Below are 21,773 nucleotides of genomic sequence, written 5' to 3' on the forward strand. Positions count from 1 at the left end.
TCTTATTGCCATGCTGGCGTTCACAAAGCTGAACCGTGGCACCTTTTTTGGCGGTCTTGACTGCTTAAATGTGTTTATGTAGTTTCAATTTGCACCTTGAGTGGATCACCAGTCACAGAGGCTGTGTGTACTTGCTGTATGTACAGTATGATTGTACATGTGGTGTGATGGATACGTATTTGTTTTGCTGTATGTATCTATGGATATATTGTATATATGTGTGTGTACTGTATACTTTATATATGTAATATATATACCAGTAAGACGCCCTGAGAGAGCGTGCACGCATCCGCCTGGGTCACGGCAGACTGCTGGGCGAGCACTGGCGCTTTGGCATGGGGGGGTCAGATCAACGTATGGAATTAATTCTGTACTGGCCATATGGAGCGTGTCTTGAGTGCAAAAGAAGGAGAAAGTCTGCACACCGGTTTTAAAAGCTCCCCAAAAACTTACCAGAGCGGAAAAAACATATACGTTTCGGCCTCTGTGGCCTTAGTCAGGTATACTGAATAGCAGCGCATAAGACAGGTGTATATATATATAGGTAGCAAAGTGGGCAGAAGGGCTGTCAATCGATTAAAATATTTAATCTGATTAATCGCATGATTGTCCATAGTTAACTGTGATTAATCGCAAATTAATCGCATATTTTTTATCCGTTCTAAATATACCTTAAATCAGTGGTTTTCAAGATTTTCCATATCAAGGTTTATTATTTATTCTGCATTTGAGCCACGGACCTCCATTTGATGACATTTAGCCTTCCAGACCCAAACTAAAGAACTGTATTGATGTTGGCCAATGGTACCATTACGAGAGATAACAGGCCATGTTGATCAAAATAACATGTTTTCTAATTGTGTAGACTTAAATTAACTTAAGTGATGCAGCTGTTTAACAATTATTCAACTATTCAGTGCAAAATTGCCATGCATCTCTCAACCATTCTGTCAAACTTCACAGTGCGTTAATCGCGCGTTAAAAACAATAGTGCCGTTAAAAGGATTGTGAGTTAACTAGTTAATAGTGCGTTAACTTTGACAGCCCTAGAATCAACACTATGTGAACACACTCAGGGACGCAGCCCCACTTTGGGATTGAACTTGGCAATGACAGTCAGAACAACTAAAGAAACCAGTCTTGAGTGTGCAGGGTTTGATGAGGTCAGATCAACATTATGGAATGTCAGAACAGGTCAGCGCCATATATGGATATCTAAGGGTGGCAGCAGGGTCAGTGTCTTGAGTGTACAGGGTTTGATGAGGGCCCAGGTAGGGCCGGGCCTTCATTTTCAGGCCTGTTGAGAACTCTAGTTTTCGTCGGCTGCACTAATAACTGCGGGCCCGTCTAGAGTTTGAATGGACAGGTCAGTCAGAAAGGAGACAAATAAAAAAAGCCAGGCTAAATGGTTATTTTAAAGATATCGACATTGCCATTACTTTAGACCATGTAACTCACCTGGTTGGTTGATGGACAATTGCTCTTAGAAACATTTATTTATAACGTATTACCACATTGTTTTTACTGTCAGTCCTCAAGGACTGGCCACATGCACTTCCCTTTGCAGAAGTAATACACTGTGAGCCAAATTAATATACATATTTATGTACATTGCTTCGGGCCAATGCTTGCTCCTTTCATCTCCGTGGTTTTGCTTTTGATGCTTCCACTGTCCATAATGGAGTCATTTAAATCATACTTAGGATTTGTATTTTTGCCATTATTTTTCTGCCTGTTTTGTTATATTGTGTTGTATGGCTCACCATTCCGTTGACTTGGAGACTGCTGACATCAGAGGGACTTCCAGGGACTTTTCATGAATCTGTCTTGTCTGATATTCACTTTGACTTCCATCTTGTTTTCAGTGAGATCAGTGGAGGACATGACTGCATTTCCTGCTCAGTCTGAGCCAGCAGGACCCGTGGGAAACCGCGAGAGCAGTCGTTCACAGCTACAATTCAAGTACATGACTATTCATTCACTATTCAATGTTTCCTCATATTTTATTCTTTGTATTCATATATTTATGGAAATTTCCATTCTTCTTTGTATGCATAATTGTATACACTGCCAGCTGAATGCAACACTCTTGGTGTTTCAAGCATTCTGTTCTACTTTAGCTATTGAAAAATAGCAGATCTACAAGCTCATAGCGCGCCACCGAGTGGCACGCTACTTTTTTAACTAAAATATTGGCTTCTGGGGGGTCCGTGGCCCAATAGAGATAATTATGGGGGTCCTTGACATGAAAAAGGTTGAGGACCACTGACATAGAAAGTTAGAAACACGGGTTTTTCAGAAAAATGTTAGGATTTAGAAGCCTTTTTTTAATCGACCTCAGCCCAGAATGGGTTAAATGGGCTGTCCAAATAATGTTTGACTTTATCACTGAATTGAAATGCATCCTGTCCTGCAGGACTGATATGCTGTCAATTGTCTTTCCCTTTTTACTGCAGTACTGTGCGTTACTCATTTGAAAGAGCTAATCAAGTCTTAATGCTGTTTAGAATTTAGGTTTTCTATAATTCCTATTGACTTTATAATTTGTATCTTACTTACACCAAAAGACACACTGTCACAATAATCTCATCAGAGTATTGCTATAGTTGTGGCGGGCGCTCCTCGTCTTCATCGTTTGGTGCAAGGTGGTCATAAAACTCAGTATTAAATGTCAGTATTTTTATTTTCTTGATCTTGTTCTGATCAAACACGTCTAATATTAGTCTCGGTTAGACTTGGTTGGACTTTGTTACATGCTTATGGGAAATAATCTTGAAAGGAATGTAGTTGTATTCTTGCAAATAGTTACCCTGTCAGATCTGCAGATATTTTCCAAATCTTATTGCCTTGTCTGTGACTTAAAACTCTCTGGCTTGTCTTTTGGGGGTGCTTAAAAGTATTTTTAAAATCTTCTAGTGTAGGATTAAAGGACAACTTTAGTTTTTTTCAACCAAGGTTCATGTTTTAGGTTGTTATTAGAGAAACTAAAAGGTGAGTGTTAATTTTCTTTCATTTGCTGCTTTCTTTCGTTTTAGGGATTTTAGCAGTTTTTGACAGGGGGGCGGGGGCATTCGAGCATGGGGCTAAATATGTATTTTTTAACACAATTTTATGGTGATTTATTTTTTTATGGTTTACTATAGTCCTAATAAACGCCAGGAAATTACATCTGGCCACAAAAGATCACGGGATCTATTGAATGTGACAAACTGACATATTGAGCCTATACACACAGTTTAAGCCTTCCCCCAGTAGGCTACCTTCACATTCAGTAGATCCTGTGATCTTTTGTGGCCAGATGTAATTACCTGGCGTTTATTAGGACTATAGTAAACCATACAAAAATAAATCACCATGAAATTGTGTTAAAAAATGCATATTTAGCCCCATGCTCGAATGCCCCCGCCCCCCTGTCAAAAAGAGCTAAAATCCCTAAAACTAAAGAAAGCAGCAAATGAAAAAAGATTAACGCTCATCTTTTAGTTTCTCTAATAACAACCTAAAACATGAACCTTGGTTGAAAAAAACTAAAGTTGTCCTTTAAGTAGAGAGGATGTAGGGTGGTTTGGTGGGCACTAGGCATTGTGAGAGAAGATATAGGCTAGTTATTTATCTGTCTTTGTGACTGTAGTCATGGGGTGAGTATAATTGGGCTTTTTGTTATAGCCATTTCATAAAAACACATATTTATTAAACCGTATTTGATTTAATAAAAACTCACCGTTATGACTTTCAGATATATAATAACCTATCCCTAACATTGAGGCACCTATCGTTTGCTGCCCAAATACGTCTAGTATTTAACCCATTCTGAACGGGAACCCATTTTGGTGTCAGCATCATGTTATGCTTTAGCTATTGAAAAATAGCAGATCTACAAGCTCATATCGCGCCACCGAGTGGCGCGATACGAGCTTGTAGGTCTGCTATTTTTGAAAAAATCGAAGAACGACTGACATTTTTAGAATCTGATCTCAGGTCAGAATGGGTTCGTCAGACCAGTGTGTGTCCGGCGGAAACCTCGTATGAATCTGATCTCAGGTCAGAATGGGTTAAAAGTTAAGATGTCAGTGTGACCTGTGGTCCTCGTGTTTTCCAGCATGGAGTCCAGTCCGCCTATCCAGGCTGGTCCTCTCTCCAGTGTCCTGCCAACTCCTGGCCTGCCTGAGTCAATGACAGTGGGTGAGTGTCTCCCTTCTCCTTCAGTCTCCCTTATTACAATGTATTAGTTTTATGATATATATATATATATATAACACATTTTTTATTTTTTTATTTTTTCCCTCATTTAGCAGACAATTAATATTACTACTGCCAAGTTGTCTCCTGTAACCTCTTAGGCTGGTGAGCCAGGTCAGCAATGCAGAGTGAGAAAGTGTTCATATGACACACATTTGTATAGTTTGTTAACACCTATTTCCACTACAGCTATCAGCCATCTTATCCTGCTTGGTGAAAGGATTGTGCAATTTTGGAGTCCGGTTGTCTTATATTGTAAGAATGCAGTACCGACTGAGAAGGATGAGGACTAGTTTTTGTTGTTCCTGATTTATTCTTGGTTGTGCATCATGTCGCACAACTAAAATAGCAGAGCTCAGAATTCTGCAAATGTATGTGCGTCGCACAACTAAGTATAAATCAAGCCTTAGTTGTAGAACAAGACAATTCAGTGTGCCTTTCAGCAATACCAAATACGAACACCAGGTGCCAGTCTTACCTCAGTATCGGTATGTTACTTTAGTTGTGTAGTTGTGTAGAAGGTACCCTGAACTGTACAAATCAAAGGCTTTCTTCACTGTCAGTAAAATCAGATTGAGCGAACGGACGCTATTTTCATCACATCTGAGATGCATGATTAGCAAATAGATTTAACGTGCTTGACAAGCATTTGACAACATTGCTGCATGTTTCAAACAGTGGACAAGCAGACTCCCAGGTCTCTCTCGCACACAAGGGCATACGCACGGCGCACGCACAGGCATACGCACGGGCATACGCTCGCACTCACGCACGTACACATGGGTATACACACACACACATGCACACACAGTCTGCTTTTGCCGTAATGTAGAAAATGGGCATTTGATGTGCTCTGTGCCCTAGGGCTAATCAGAGCTTAGAGACCTTCTGATCCTCGAAACGATGCGATGTGACTCCTCAACCTCTGTGTGTGTGTGTGAGTGTGAGAGGCAGAAGGAGTGAGATGAGGTGCTTCATAGAAAGCGGATGGAGGTGTTGTCCAATCTATTACCCCTTACAAACAGGAGGTCACACTGGGGAGCTGATAGTGTGTGTGTGTGTGTGTGTGTACGCGTGTGCGTGAATGGTGGTCGGTTTGGTTTGTTTGCAACAGATAGGTGTGTGCCTGTGTACTGTACATAATAGCATGCGTCTTATTTGTTTACAGTACATGTTCAGGCATTAATCAAAATGTCAATTTGACATGTCAATGTCATTAACACACTAACTGCCAGGTATTCATTAATTGATTATTCCGTCACCGCCAGTGATTTTCAGGGTTTTTACCTTATTTTGTCGACTCACAGGACAACGTGAGTGTTTAAACCCAAACCCACACTAATAGAGAGGGAAATAAAATCACAATAAAAAACAAAGCAACTAGAAAGCAAAGGGAGGTGTTCCTAAATGATGTCCATCCAGGCTTGACGGGCTGTGAGCTTGTGGTGTCCATTAATTGAAGTGTATGGAGTCTGTAATTCACTAGGCCTGGCACCACCATTACATGAGCTAGTTCAGGACTAATGCATCTATTAATGGAACCATTGTCCTCACAGACCATATGCGCTCTGTTGGACACACACACACACACACACGCACGCGCCACGCATGCACGCACGCACGCACACACACACACACACACACACACACACACACACACACACACACACACACACACACACACACACACACACACACACACACACATCAGGGGACACATGGTTGTCTATACCAGTGGTTCTCAAACCTTTTTAGCCCGTCACCCAAAAGAGAAATTTGATGTCTCCCGGGACCCAAACTAGTGAAAATTAACAGATCTAGTGCACAATGCCTTGCTTCGTGCCGTTTTGCAAGATCACCTATTATCACTACTTTTAATTATAGAAATAAATGAATAATTTGTTTTAAAATGTATAAAATAATTTTACAAAAAACAAATATATATATTTTTTAAATGTAGGAAAAGAAAATGGGATTTTTACTCGAGTCGTGAGTCGTGACGCATACAAATTGGTCTGTGACCCACAAATGGGTCTACACCCTCCCCAGACCAAACAATAGGGCTCAGCACTCAGAAGTGATGAGGACTAAATGGAGGAATTGGCATAATGGTAGTGGTAGAGTAATGGAAAAAAAGATAATTGGAAATAAGTATAATAAGCAGAACCTCTACACACATTTCATATATCGGCGTGTGTGTGTGTGCAGTGACTGCCCTAATGGCTTGTTGGCTGCCTCCCGGTGGGAATGCGTGGACGCATCAAAGGTCACGTTTATTTCTGCGTGGTCGCCTCAAAGGTCACGTTTATTCCTGGCCTGCTGATGTGGAAAGTGGCGCCGCTAAGATAATGGACTTCTTTCCTCTCTCTGCTGCTTAAGGCCCCACCAGTACAACTCTGTTTCAATCTGCTCTGCTCTTCATCATCCAACTGCTCCTCCTCCTCTTCTTTTTTTTTTTCTCTGTTCATTGCCTTCCTTCGAGCAGGCACTTAGAGAGCTCGGCGCTGGAGCAAGCCCTCCTCGAATCACCGAGATCATGCATTTGTTATGAATGTTGCACTATGTGTGTGTGTGTGTGTGTGTGTGTGTGTGCATGTGCATGAAGGTGGATGTAGGTGAGTGAGCGAAAGTACTTGAGTCAGGGTTACACTGTGTGTGGGTACGAACATGAGTGACATGAGTGATGAGTCAGAGACTACATTGACAGCACACCTGTTATAATGCTGTACTGACGTGTGGGTTGGTGACTGCATCAGTGTGTGTATGCATGCGTGGGTGGGTGAGAGTGTGGTGGGTGAGTGAGGGAGCACAACATACATGCATGTGAATGAGTGAGAGTGGATTTGTGTGTTATTAATTCAATGTGTGAGAATAGTGGACAGAGGGAACTGACACCACACTTTTCTTATAAGTATAGGGCTTTACTGCAGGGCATGCATTTTGCATGCGTTTGAGTGAAGGTGTGCGAGTGTGCAACTGAATACCTGATTCAGGTGGTACAACTGGCATCTCTTGTGTGAGGGAGTTTGTAGTTGGGGAAAGTTGGATTGCAGCTATATCTGTTATAGGTGGTAGTTTTTGGATTCCACGGTAAAAGCTGTTCTTTACTGAAACGCAGCAACCTCCTACAGTATGACTGTGTTACCATGGTGATTAGACGAGACATCAACTACCACATTCCTCCTCTGTTCATCCCCTGACGATGCAGGGTTTGGAAATTACCCAGCATGGATTTTCATTTAGTTTAGCTCATTATTTTCGTTAGTATTGTAACCCTAATCCTCGAATTGCAGCAAAGATTTATTTTAATGGCCCGTGGCTAGTGATTCAGGGGCCGGGGTCAAAAATAAACTAGATGTGCTAAACGTTGTTAAATCCAAAATCTGCTGCCGTTAGGAAGGTTTCTTCTACTATAAATGGAGAGTGGGTCGTCCATGCCACATCGAGTTGTCTTTAATGAGTCAGCGATAGGCAAAGTGAGTGTTCGTAAGAGGAAAGTTCTTAAGCAGGATGGTCGCCAACCACTACAACATCTCTGAGCACGTCTAGAGGTTGCAACAAGATACCATGGCCAGGACACAAAAAAAAAGAGATCTACGGTCATGGCGGCAATCCAGACTTGAATAAAACGTTTGGAGGTTGTTTTCTCATTTAACCCATTCTGACCGGGCACCCATTTTGGTGTCAGCATCATGTTATGCTTTAGCTATTTAAAAATAGCAGATCTACAAGCTCATATCGCGCCACCGAGTGGCGCGATACGAGCTTGTAGGTCTGCTATTTTTGAAAAATCGAAGAGCGACTGACATTTTTAGAATCTGATCTCAGGTCAGAATGGGTTCATCAGGACCAGTGTGTGTCCGGCGGAAACCTCGTATGAATCTGATCTCAGGTCAGAATGGGTTAAAGTGGTACTTCACCCAAAACACACTTTTTCCTGTCATTTTCTCACCCCGGGATGGCTTGAATACAAGGAGAATTTTTGTTTGTATAACTGTTTAAATCTAAACCGATGAATACCAAAAGTGCCAAGTCACATTTATTCATAGATCATTTGTGGTGCTTAGAAAGTGTGAATTAGGATTCAGGTACTGTAGCACAGAGGGCTGCAGTCAGCTAAGATGAACATGACTTCTAATGATGATACAGCAAAACAGCCAGTGCAAAAAAAAATACCCGATGTCAATGATAAGCAAGCAGCTTTCTACATATTTGATGCTTTGATCTTTTGTTAATATTTTTTCATAGAGGAGAGCAGGCAGTTCACTTCCCTGAGTATTTACATTCTCTCAAACAGACAGTAGGAAAGCTGAGAGGGAAACGCAGTAGTTTGGTGTATATCTTGAAGAAAATAAAATGTAGATGTGGGCCATTGGATAATGTATTATATTAGAAATCCATGTATTGCATTGGATTAGGTCTTCAAATATTGTATTGATTGCAATGTATTGCATTGTGTGTTCAGATATCACTGTGTTGTGTGCAGTGGTGGAAAGTACATTTACTTATTTGTACTTTACTTGAGTATTTCCAATTTCTTTGTAGATCGGCTGTTTTCAAAAGATGTTTATAAAAAAAAATGATTTGAAAACTTGTGAAATGGGACATTCTGCATAATGACTAGTACTTAAAAGTACATTTTGATGCCAATACTTTTATACTTTTACTCAAGTACGTTTCGAATAATTGAGTACCTTTTCCACCACTGTGAATTGTGTGTAATTCATTGGAGTATGAGTGTCCAGGTATTTTATGAGTCTCTCTCTCTCTCTCTCTAGTGGAGCTGCGTCAAGCTATCGTAGCCATGATGAACAGGAAGGATGAACTGGACGAACAGAACACGTATGTTGGGCTTTGATCTCCTTGTACACTAATTTCAATTAATACAATAAAATCACATCTATGTGAAGTGAGCGGCACTTTTATCATCATACGTCATCATACATCATCTCATTCTCAACCAATGGCACATCTTCCATCCAATCACGCCGGCCAATCACAATTTGTGTCCTCACTTTTGTCTTCAATGTTTGTGTTTACACACTTTTGTCTTCAATGTTTGTGTTTACACACTTTTGTCTTCAATGTTTGTGTTTACACACTTTTGTCTTCAATGTTTGTGTTTACACACTTTTGTCTTCAATGTTTGTGTTTACACAAACACTCAAAGCTGTGTGCTAGCGCCCCTCAATTATTTGAACCAATTTGTATGCTAATAATAGACTACATCTGCAGTGGTTGGCTGTGGTACTCTTCCATTGATAAATGTAGATGCTCGTTGATTGATTGACAAGTATTACTGCCTGAAGCTGCAAGTGCAGCATCTCTCCTGGCCAAGTAGGATTGCCTCTTCTGCTTAGTGGCAGAAATTTGGTCTCTCCTGCGCGAGAACCAGGTTTGAAAATAGTTATGGATTACATCTTTAAGGCCAACAACATACACATTGGAACATCCTGTGTTCATTTACTCTTTTGGTCACATTTTGTACTCTCAGAGTTCAATCAGAGTCAAGGAGTTCACTGTGTACTTTGTTGTGTGATTGATTGCATTAAAAAGCTGATTCTAAAGTAAAACATTTTAAGTTATTTAATGAAAATCAGTAACTTTCAGTGAGGATATAAAGCTAATTGTGTAACACGGTCTAACACCTAACATAAATTTGAATTAGGAGATGAAGCACTTTGTCATATTATGTAAACATTGAATACAGCCGGTATCTCTTGCAGGTCTCTCCGTAGCCTGCTGGATGGGGAGATGGAGCACTCTGCTGGGCTGAGGCAGGAGACGGACTCCCTGGGCAGGAAACTGTCCGAACTGGAGGAGAGACACACTGCCAAGGTCCAGGCACTGGAAAGGTGAGGAAAACCAGAGAATAGACCATATTGCTGTTATTCATTGTTGGGCATATTGTTTCTCAGCCAGTGCGTCATGACCCATGTCAGTAAGTGGTGTTTCAAGACCGTTTCCCCAATAAAAGACTTGGCGAACGTTGCATTATCTAGTGCTTCTCGGTTCTTGATTTTGAACATTTGGAGTCTTGAGCTAAATTGACTGTCTTCTGTTTTGGAATAAAGAGATTAGACATAATTTGTATGGGTTTCCTGTTAGCTAAAAGTTGTAGAAAGTAGAAGTGAAATGTGCTCCATTCAGTGTAGGCAAATGGACATGTGGTTTCACGTACACATAGTCCAAAGAAAAACTGCAGAGGTCAAAGAGAAATGTATCTTAAGCATGTTTCTATTGTAAATTATTAGAGCCACTCCCTTTGGACTCACCCGACTCACCCATGTGTATCCATGGTGTAAATTACTTAAAGGGATATTTCACTTAAAAAAAACCCACCCCAGGCAGCTTTTAAGTTGCTCGATTCAGTATTTAGATATTTCATATTCATTTTAGCTGAGACATGGCCAAAGCATTTCCGGGGTCCCCAGACAAAAAACATTGAGAACCCCTGTACTGTACTATGGAATCATCAAAGACCAATACTGACCAATCCTACTGTACTACTAAGTGATTAGCTCTGCTTCATTTGATTCCTTTGTGGTGTTTTGCTATAACCTATAGGGAACCATCCATTCTTTTATTGTTTAAATTATTATGTTTTATTTAAAGTTTCCACTTGTTTAAGTGCCAGGGACGTAATCCCGTAATCCCGACGTCTTTGCAATGGGTGCCAAAGACGACAAGACATAATTTCAATTTTATTTTTTTACTTTATTTTTTTAAACGTCCTCTCTTTTTTTATAATGGGAGAATTGGCACTCAGACTCAGAGCCTAAACTGGTGACCACCAGGTGGCGCTGAAGGAGTTTTAAGAGACATACTGGTAATATCCAAGAAGGTCTATGTTGTTACTTTGAATGGAGAATGCACCTTACATCGTAAATTAAACAGTACAGTATGGGCATTTGACCATATACAGTAAGTCAGGGGTGCCCACACCTTTATGACTTGAGAGGTACCTTCAAAATGACCAGCTCAACAAATCTACCCACCCAAAAAATACCCCATTGCTGAAAATAGTTAGAAAATGTAACTGAATAAATGTACTGGTACCTCTATTTCTCCACTTGGAATGGAGAAATAGAGGGGGGAATGGAATTCAATCTTAAAAAAAAAAAAAAAAGAATAACTTTAATGCTACTGTTTGTGCACAACAAAATACAGTATTCCATTGTGAGGTAACGGCCATTTTTGTCAATCAATCAAGTCCCCTTATTAATTCAAGTGTCAGATCTCAAATTATTTTATTTCAATTATATATGGTAGATTTTGGGCACACCTGCAGTATGCAACACGCACTAACCATCACTTAACGAGTAAGTGATGGTTAGTGTGTGTTGCATACTGTATCAAATAAAGTATTGCAATTGATGGCTTAGCCTTTTTGATGCCTGCCTCTGGAACTGCACGCAGACCACTGCTGGACTGGGATTGAATCCAGTCAATGCACCTCCTGTTCCTCCTCAATATTGTCCATTTCAGCATTCCTGCTGTCTGTATCAAGAATGAATGAAGAAGAACAAAGGAATGAAATGTTGGAAAGTAGTATGGACTATTCAGTTTGGTGTGAACAAAATATAAATATAAATATTTGACTGAATCAGTGCAGCGTGTGCAAAATTGTTCCTAAATCAATTACACACATACGGATACACTACACTGTATACACACACACACAAACATTCAAACAGGCTCTTGCACTACACTTTGGTGTGCGCAAACGCGTGTACACACACACACACACACACACACACACACACACACACACACACACACACACACACACACACACACACACACACACACACACACACACACACTTTTCTGCCAACCACTGGCCCTAGGCTCCTACACACTTCTTTAAAAAGCAGGTGGCTTGCGCACATCTAGTTCCTCGCTGGTGCCGGACAAAAGGTAGATACATACAGAGAGGGAGAAGTCCGCACACAGTCTTTGCTCCAACAGTGTTTATTTTTGTTAAAACACCGACATTATTCAATCAGGAGTCAGGACACGATGTTCCCGCCGTGAGTGGCCTTCATCAGGTGACAGTGGTCACCTGATAATGGTCACCTGATGAAAATGAACAAAAATAAACCCTGTTGGAGCAAAGACTGTGTGAAGACTTCTCCTTCTCTGTATGTACCTCCTACACACTTCCCCTGTAATCAGCGTCCATCACCCCCTCCACCACCATCTTCCATTGATTGTCTATATGCCAGAAAATCTGAAGCCGAGCCCCCTCCAAATTCCTCCCCAAACCTTCAAATAGAGGATTAGTCATCCTCCAATAGTCTGTGCCGATATAGAGCCAGGAAGTCAGTCTTCAGAAGTAGCCTCCTACACTCTGTCAAACCACCGACCACAATTGATTCAGTGCTGAGCAACTTCAGTTAAAGGAGAATTCCATGCTAGAATGCTTTCTTATCTTTCTTACCTTTCTTTGTAGTTGTTACGTCCCCACCAAAGAGGTCCAGGTGTTTTTTTGTGCAAAAACTCCTTATTGGCTATTTTCCCTACCATAAGCCCTCAATGAATTGCATTGAATGGGAATGGAATGGGGCTATGGGGTATTATGCTAATTTGCTTATTTCCATCGAAAGAAGTAGTAAAGTGTGCCGCTTGGGATATTATTTACATTATGAAGAGAGGATATATACAAATAAATTATAATTTTGAGCGATGGAAATAACCGAATTAGCACAACACCCCATAGCCCCATTCAATTCCCTTTCAATTCAATGCAATTCATGTAGGGCTTATGGTAGGGGAAATAGCCAATAAGGAGCTTTTGCACAAAATAACACCTGGACCTCTTTGGTGGGGACGTAACAACTACAAAGAAAGGTAAGAAAGCCTTTTAGTATGGAATTCTCCTTTAACTTGGAGAGCACAAAAGCTCATCAGTTTGTTTGTATAGGCGAGATGATTTGATTTCTTCCCCCATATTAGTGACTATTTGTTATAATATATGTTGTGTTTTTACATGTACACCTCCCACATCCTGTCATCTACTCGTACTTTCACACACTAAATAAACACCCAGGGGCCAAACTGTACATTTCTGCAGCCTCCACTCTAAACGGATACATATACAATACCTTATTTTGTGTTTGGAAAAAACATGCATACATGTTTATGTTCAGGTGGTGTTTATGTTCAAGTAGTGGAGTAATCATTGTGCTGTGTGCACGTGAAGGCATGGGAGCATGGGAGCATGTCTGCACACTGTTGAGTAGCTCCCACTGGAAATGTTGTTATTAAAGGATGACAAAGTTTCGACCCCTTATGGGTCTTTGTCAGGTATGCACTCTACTCCCATCTTTACCCCTAGTTAAGAAACTCCCACAATTAACTTGTTTTGTACACCGGCCAAGCCAACGTCACAACAGTAACTGTCACTGCAGAATTAATTCAGTCTGGAAGTACTAGGTTTTTGATGTGAGCCTAAATAATACTGTATGCCAACCTGAACATATGCCAACCTGAACATTAAGTCCTGTCCTCAGTGGCCAGCCCCTGGAGTGCACAAGTAAAACCTTTCTCTGACTAATGTATGCGACACACGTGCACGCACGCACGCACGCACGCACGCACGCACACACACACACACACACACACACACATACACACACACACACACACACACACACACACGTCTTCTTCCGCTGCACACTGCTTTATCTCAGGGGTTGCTTTTCCCCTCTCTAACCAATTGTGGCTCAGTCAATAGGGGCTATAAATACCAGCCAAAGGAGCAGCTAGCCCTCCTGTTGAATGAGACCCTGGTAGCTGTCAGGATCATTCAGCGAGGAAGGAACTAGACGACCATTCCCTCTGACTCATTCAGAAACAACCCAGTCCCTCTCCCCGTCAATCTGCCTCCCCATGTGGCATGATTGGAAATAGATGATATCTGATGGCTCACATCATGGCGTCAGTCTCTCTGCATCTGTTGATGAATGTCAGATTTGACATTCGTCTGCTGGGCCGTCCATTAAACCAACTCTCCCTTCTCTTTGCATGGCATTTTGCTCTCTTATTAGAGTGGACAACTCACTCCTTAACAAAAATCATCCATGACCGTCTGTCATCTATGACATGTCTATTAGTGTGACTCCACATTTGGGCAAGGTTTCATTGCGGCCAGACTTTCCATTATACAATTAAAGTTAATTATTTTTAAAAGTATAACATCAAACTATAATTAACTCAATGTCTGAATGTGTGTGTGTCAGAAACACTGTCATAGCTCCGCACCAATCACTCCCACTTTTCACACAGGAATTGACCATAATAATATGGAGGTCTTAACAAAGCCCCTTTTCCCATTTAACAAATTACAAATGAATAATTACTTTATTAGTGAATTAAAACGCGGAATTAAAACGCGCAACCTCGCACCCTCACACCTCCGCCCCTTAATGACACCTGCATCACAGGCCACCGTTCTCGTCTTACTCACACCCACCCACCCTCGTACTGCAAACAGACACAGACCCGGCCTTACTCAGATGGGCACTCACCCAGATAAGAGAGACACTCGTGTGCACTCACACACACACAAATACAATGCTTAACCACATGAACCCTATTTTGAGAATGTTATAATATGCAAACATTTGGTCAAAAATAAATCTGTTATTAGATAATTTTTTCCAGCAAAGAGTTTTGGTGTAGATGGAAAAGAGGAATGGACCAAGAATAGACCCATAGGGAACCCCAGTGAACGAAGTGCATAGGTTGTTAATGGCTATTAATGTCACTTGTGGATGAATGCATTGGTGTTGTGTGTTGCATGTTGTTACCAGACCTTGCGAGAGTGCCTTGCTGAGACGGGTCCATAACAAAGTTGATTTCTTCCTGATTTGTCTTTGTAAAAAATTGCATTTTAGTGTCAATGTTCAGAAGATGTGGCGCTTGTAAAGAATGGGTCCAATGCAGAGTCCTGCACGGGTCCAATTTCCGCCCATCAATCATCAGTTCCGCAACCCGCCCGTTACTCGTATCACAGGCACCGATAGCTATCATTGACTTTATTTCATCCAACACCCCATGTGGTGGTGGTGGGCGGCGGCGGCAGTGCGTTGCACACGGAACGGAAGACATGTAGTTGACTGAAAGTTAAATCATGATAACATAGGATGATAAAAAAAAAGAGGATGATAAAAAAACATTAGCCTGATGAGTCGACCGTCTTGATCCAAGGCTGTTTCAAACAGGGTCATCACTTTTTAACAGCTTTACAGCTTGTGTTGAATCTTGGCATTATAATCCCTTGGTGTTTCATCAGCGCGAGCGAACGAAAATATAGGCTACAGCACAGGCTGCAGCCTGGTGATAAAAAAAATAAACTCCACGCGTGAAATGCTACGATGTTTCTAACATTGCTGATTAAAAAAGGTCACCCACCCGCGCTGCGTTCCGCCCGCACCCGTTAATTTATAAAGGTATATTGTCCCGCCCGTTCCCACCCGTCAAACTCGGGTACCCACGGGGTATCCGCAGGTATCCGACCGTTGCAGGACTCTGGTCCAATGTTTAGGTCAGGGACCATGGCGTTAAAGACTCGGTCAGAATCTGTGTTAATGTTTACTTCTTCCATTAGAAGGAATAGTCATGTTGACCTATAGCCACCTACTGTATGCCACACAGATACAGGAAGAAAAAGCGAGAGGCTCTTTCTTCTTGCGTCTTGCTTTTCTATTGTTTGTCTTAGCAACAACAATAGCAACACCTTGAATCTGTTTGACACGACCTCTCACCTTTCTCTCTCTCGCATGCACGCACGCACAGTTCAAAGTAATTCCCCAGCAGCATGTGTCCAGGCCTGGTGCTCTGGTATGACGTTAGTTGGTGTGGATTAAACGAATGTTGCACAGCAGGCAGAGATGGGAATCAGCCTGTCCAGGAAGAGGACTTAGTCAGACGCACAGTCGCACACACACAGATACGCACAAACACAGACCAACCATTTTGTTGTCTTTCCTTCAACCAATCTTGGTATGAAGGATCTGATATTATTATATATATATGTGGCAGGGGGATGCACACAAATAACGTGTGTTCATTTGATTTCACTCGAAAAAAAATGCTGAGTACATTTTGACTATGACAGACAGTTAAATAAATGACCGCTGAGGATTTTATCGTGCAAGGTCATGGAGATAAGATTGTTGCTACACTGTAGATTTGCTCATCTAGGCGTGCCCCCTCCCCCCCCTTATTTGTGAATTCGAAATTTCCCTTAAAGATTAATAAGATGGATAGATAAAGAGTGCCACAATTTTTTTATTTTTCCAGTTTTTCATGTGTCTATGAGGTGACAGTACTATTATATAGTATTAGACACCCTGGAGTCGTTTTTATGTGCAATGGTGCATTCACTTTGTATTTAGGGTTTCTTTCTGGAGGTTGAACCCTTGACAGTCAAACGGGCCAATGAAATAAAGTAATATAGTGACATCACACTATCAGCCCCTCCCCTAACCCCTCCCCCTTTATCGTACAACTACAGCTGTGGGTGCGGCTTCAGTTCAGGTGGATCGCCACCCATCACCTGCACCCACCAGGCAAACCAGGCATACTTAATGAACTGGTGGGCGTGTCCACATAAACGCATGATTTTAACAAATACTGTACACTTTTTGGAAAAACTTCTTCCTCCTATATCCTTCTACCATAATGGAAATGGGGTACACAAGCACATGGATGTTTATCTGTTCTCCTTCTCCTACCACACCACTCCGTTAGCACACATCTCTCCATGCACAAAGAATCCTGCACGCCACCCGAATCCATATGCACTACATTGCTTCCCCACAACTGCCATATTTACTGTACAAATATGACTTTTGTCAGACACACTGTTATTGTGCAACATTTCGCTGTGATGCAAATTACATCACAAATTCCCCGCCCCCTCCCCTTTCCACTGCACGCGCGTACACACACAAGGCACAGCAGTGCGGTACCGCAAAGTACGGTACAGTACAGCACAGTGGAGTACAGTACAGACTACAGAGGAGAACAGCACAGTACAGTACAGACTACAGAGGACCATAGCATTGCACAGTACAGTACAGTACAGAGGAGTGCAGTACAGTACAGTGGAGTAGAGTACAGTGCAGTGGATAACAGTAGGTATATAGAAACATTGCCACTTGCCATGCTTGCTTTTATACGCAAATAAAAACAAGCAAAACTAAAAAATAGGGCCACTCAGCCAGGTTGCCAAGTTTGCACTTTCCAAGCAACTGGGTATATGAAAACACCATGGGTTGCCATGTTTGCTCTTCCAAGTAAAAAAAGAAAAAGAAAACAATATCCCTCCTGCCATTGCCTTATTCCTTATTCCTATTATCCCTAACTTAAAAAAATGTGGCACTCCATCTTTAACATAGCTGTATAGAGTGTCGCAGTCCCTCCCCCTTTCAGAACAACGAACGGCCCAGGAAATGAAAACGCAATGCATTTCCCCATAGGCAGTTCTTATTTAATTTATTTAAAGACCTTTTAAGCGTCGTACGAAGCCAACTCTTGTCGTGACAAATCATGACAACACACAGAATTTTTCGGGCCAAACAAAGAATTAGAAAGTAGAAAAAAACGGCAGGTTACAACACTTTTTTTGTTGTTTTTCTTCTTTGTAATGGAAATTTGTTTGGTCCAAAATATTGTGTGTGTTGTCATGATTTGTCACGACAAGAGTTGGCTTCGTACGACGCTTAAAAGGTCTTTAAATAAATTAAATAAGAACTGCCTATGGAGAAATGCATTGCGTTTTCATTTCCTGGGCCGTTCGTTGTTCTGAAAGGGACATGAGGGGGCGGGAGGATCGGAGAGGTAGGGGGGAGCCAGGTTATTGAGAGCTTTCTAGGTGGTGAGCAGGATTTTGTAGTGAATTCTTTATTTGACGGTGAGCCGGTGTAGGTCATGGAGGACAGGTGTGATGTGGTCTCTGGAGCGTGTACTGGTGAGCAGGCAGCTGCGTTTTGGACGTGCTGGAGTTTGTTGAGAATCCCAGCAGGGGCTGCAGCCTGCACATCTGGCCTACCAGCATGTGCACTTAAGCCTCTCCAGCTGATCCAAAATGCCGCAGCTCGCTTGGTCTTCAACCAGCCAAAATTCTCACATGTCTCCCCCCTGCTCCGCTCCCTCCACTGGCTCCCGGTCGCTGCCCGCACAGAATAAAAAACTCTGATGCTGGCATTCAAGGCAACCAAAGGTATGGCTCCCCCATATCTTGCAAGTTTGATTGAACCCTACAAACCCTCCCGCGCACTCAGATCAGCCAACGCAGAGAAGCTGGAAGTACCCTCACTAAAAACGCCGGGACAACGCTCCACACGTCCCAAACTCTTCTCCCTTCTGGCTCCAAAACTGTGGAATGCACTTCCCATTGCAGTCAGAACTGCAGCATCACTCCCAATCTTCCGCCGTAGTCTGAAAACCCACCTTTTCAGACTCCATCATGGCCCATAGCACTTACCCTACCCCCTTAGATAGCATTTCTGTAGATTTAGATTACAGACTTATAGCATGTTATGTAGACAGCACTATAATTGCATTGTATATAGTCATAGCACGCCATAGTACATATGTATAGCATAGTAGTATATATATATATAGTTTATATGTATAGTCTCATAGATATTCCAATGTTACTTTCTTAGCTTACGCATGTTTAGTTTTATGATAAATGCTTTTTTGTGATGTATTCCCATGCTTTTTGTTCTTGCTTAATGTAAGTCGCTCTGGATTAAGAGCGTCTGCTAAATGCCTAAATTGTAAATTGTAAATTGTAATCTGCTGCACGGCCAATTTAACTGGGTTTATGCACAAGCACAAAGATAATGGTGGGGAAAGAATACATAAAGGAAATTAGTTGCCGCATGGCTATATGTCTCAACTTAGGTAATTAGTAATTACTGAATGTCTTTTTGGTTTTAAGTTTCCTTGACTTTTTCGTGACTTTTTAAACAATGCCTCTCTCTCTCTGGTATTTCACACACGGTCAGTAATGACGACACCTACAAAAAGATAACGGAAGTGTTGGAATTGTGCTGCCGCTTCCTCTACCCACGTCGATGTTTCATAAATAGAATAAAATAAGGAAGCTCAAGCGACTGTCTGCAAAACCTTCTCAAATGAGAACTTCATGCAGTTAGATTTTTTCAGTTGTAGTCTGAACCCAAAGCCTATTCCAATTTATTTACACAATAAAGCTGCCACTTCTAGTCACTATTGAAGTCTGTGACTGATGCTCCTTCCATCCGTGGCCCGATAATGAACCCTCTTTTACAGCCTTTTAGGTCTTTTCCTCTATCCAAAATGAAGGTCTATTTTACAACAGGTCGTTTTGAGGAAGCAATCTGATAGGTTGAAACAGCTTTCTAGCCATGCTTCAAACCACATTATGTCAACGCCTAATCAAAACAAACAATTCAGCCGTGCTTTTCTCTCAGAGCGCAGTAGACTCGGTGGCTAGGCTAGCTAGTTTCTTGAGACATTTGTGGTCGTAGTGACTACATCTGTCAAATTAGAATTTTTCAGCGATTCTCTTAGTTTTTAAGGGTAACTGTTGTATCATTGCAATATTATACTCGAGAAGGTGGTTTAACGTCATTAATGCACTTAATGCGTTCCTTTCGAAACTGCGTTCTGCGTTCCTTTCGAAACTCGCCCTGCGGGCGTGTTCCTGCAGCATCGCAGGTGTGCATTAATGACGTTAAACCACCCCCTCTTGTGTAATTTTGCTTAAATGGGCCCTGCTCATTATTGGCATAGATGCCAGAGAGCATGATAGGATGTTAATTGCTTATAATTGTATCATGACGGTACAACCTGTATGGAAGCAGATAGTTATGTTTCTCCACTCGGATATTTGGGTTTTTCCTTAACCCATTCTGACCGGGCACCCATTTTGGTGTTGGCATCATGTTATGCTTTACCTATTGAAAAATAGCAGATCTACAAGCTCATATCGCGCCACCGAGTGGCGCGATACGAGCTTGTAGGTCTGCTATTTTTGAAAAAATCGAAGAACGACTGACATTTTTATAATCTGATCTCAGGTCAGAATGGGTTCATCAGACCAGTGTGTGTCTGGCGGAAACCTCGTATGAATCTGATCTCAGGTCAGAATGTGTTAAATTAGTTGCACGCACTCACGCAGCCACACAGTGTACACAGTGTGTGTGTACTGTATGACTGCTCCAAATCTACACCCTGAAGGTGTTGTGTGTTTTGCTCTAACCTTGGAGGACCCGCTCTCTCTTTTACATCTTTCCGCTTTACAGAATCACCATCTTCGAGACGAGAGCAGCCTCTTTACTTTCCCGCAGATTTCCCTCAAGACCGACTCCTACTCTCAACACACTCATTTTATTTTTGTGTCTCTAATTTGCTTTTATTTCTCCGTAGAACTGTTTGTTTTGTGCCGGGGAGTGTCATTCAGTGGGGCGATGAAGATTGAATCTCGCTCTCTCTATACTTATTGTGTCTGTTAATCTTTCCCACACCAGACATGGCGAATGTGCATATTTCTGTATTTCTAAACAGAGAATGGATTATTCTACCAGTCCAGTAGAATAATTTTCTTGGCAACACTGTTGCCAAGAAACTGTGTGTCAAAGCCTTTTGCTCATATTATGATCAGATCTGTAATGTTCTTTGAACAACCAAAGAGAGAACGTTGAGGGTTGAGAATGTCTTTTTCATAGACTATTAATCTTGCAAACCATTCAAATGTCTCTGACCAGAAGTCATAGTAAATAGTTATGAAATGTAATTTATCTTGTCAGTGTTACCCAGTGTTAGAGTAAGCAAATTAATAAAAACAATAATGTTAATTAAAGTTGAATGTTGGAGACCGGCAATAATGCATTACCAATCGTGGGACTCATTTAATTAATATTTTTCATATACATTTTGCATACAATATACATAAGCATAATTATTAGTGAAAGTTTAATATAATTACTATTATTAAAAAAAACTATTATTAAACATGGGTTCATCTTTGAGACATGAAACAATTATTCAATGGGCCTTATACTTGGTTGCGTGCCGTCTACTCTACTGTGTTCCAATGCCACATCTTGCAATGCTGTGTGTGTGTGTGTGTGTGTGTGTGTGTGTGTGTGTGTGTGTGTGTGTGTCAGAGAGAAAATTGCTTTGTGGTTTTGACTGCCTCTCTTCTGTCAACCTGTGTGTTTATGAGCAGACTGAGACAAACGAAAGCAGATAGTGATATATTCTTTACGTGTGTGTGTGTGTAGGGAAAATGAGGTCCTGAAAGTGCAGTTGAAGAAGTATGTGGGGGCAGTCCAGATGCTGAAGAGAGAGGGGAGCCAGGGAAATGACGGTACAACACACACACACACACACACACACACACACACACACACACACACTCGCACAGTGAGTTTTGTGATGCCAGACGTACAGCACTCTTGTAAGGGGACGTTACTGTCAGACTGAACAAATTGTGAAAAAATATGTTGTGTCCTTGTAGCCGTTGACAA

The 21,773-nt window shown here is 41.5% G+C and overlaps 1 protein-coding gene across 1 annotated transcript in view; it reads left to right on the top strand.

Annotated features, from left to right (window-relative positions):
• Window positions 1-21,773, top strand: part of snx29 (sorting nexin 29) — a 161,455-nt gene that overhangs the window by 10,411 nt on the left and 129,271 nt on the right. The window contains exons 10-14 of the mRNA XM_083787959.1: window positions 1,866-1,962; window positions 4,100-4,182; window positions 9,018-9,081; window positions 9,966-10,094; window positions 21,528-21,613. Of these exons, the coding sequence (XP_083644085.1) occupies window positions 1,866-1,962; window positions 4,100-4,182; window positions 9,018-9,081; window positions 9,966-10,094; window positions 21,528-21,613 (459 nt within the window). The remainder of the gene's footprint in view (window positions 1-1,865; window positions 1,963-4,099; window positions 4,183-9,017; window positions 9,082-9,965; window positions 10,095-21,527; window positions 21,614-21,773) is intronic.

Source organism: Protomyctophum parallelum (assembly GCF_964188405.1).
Source record: "Protomyctophum parallelum genome assembly, chromosome: 17".
In the NCBI taxonomy this organism is placed as follows: Eukaryota; Metazoa; Chordata; class Actinopteri; order Myctophiformes; family Myctophidae; genus Protomyctophum; species Protomyctophum parallelum.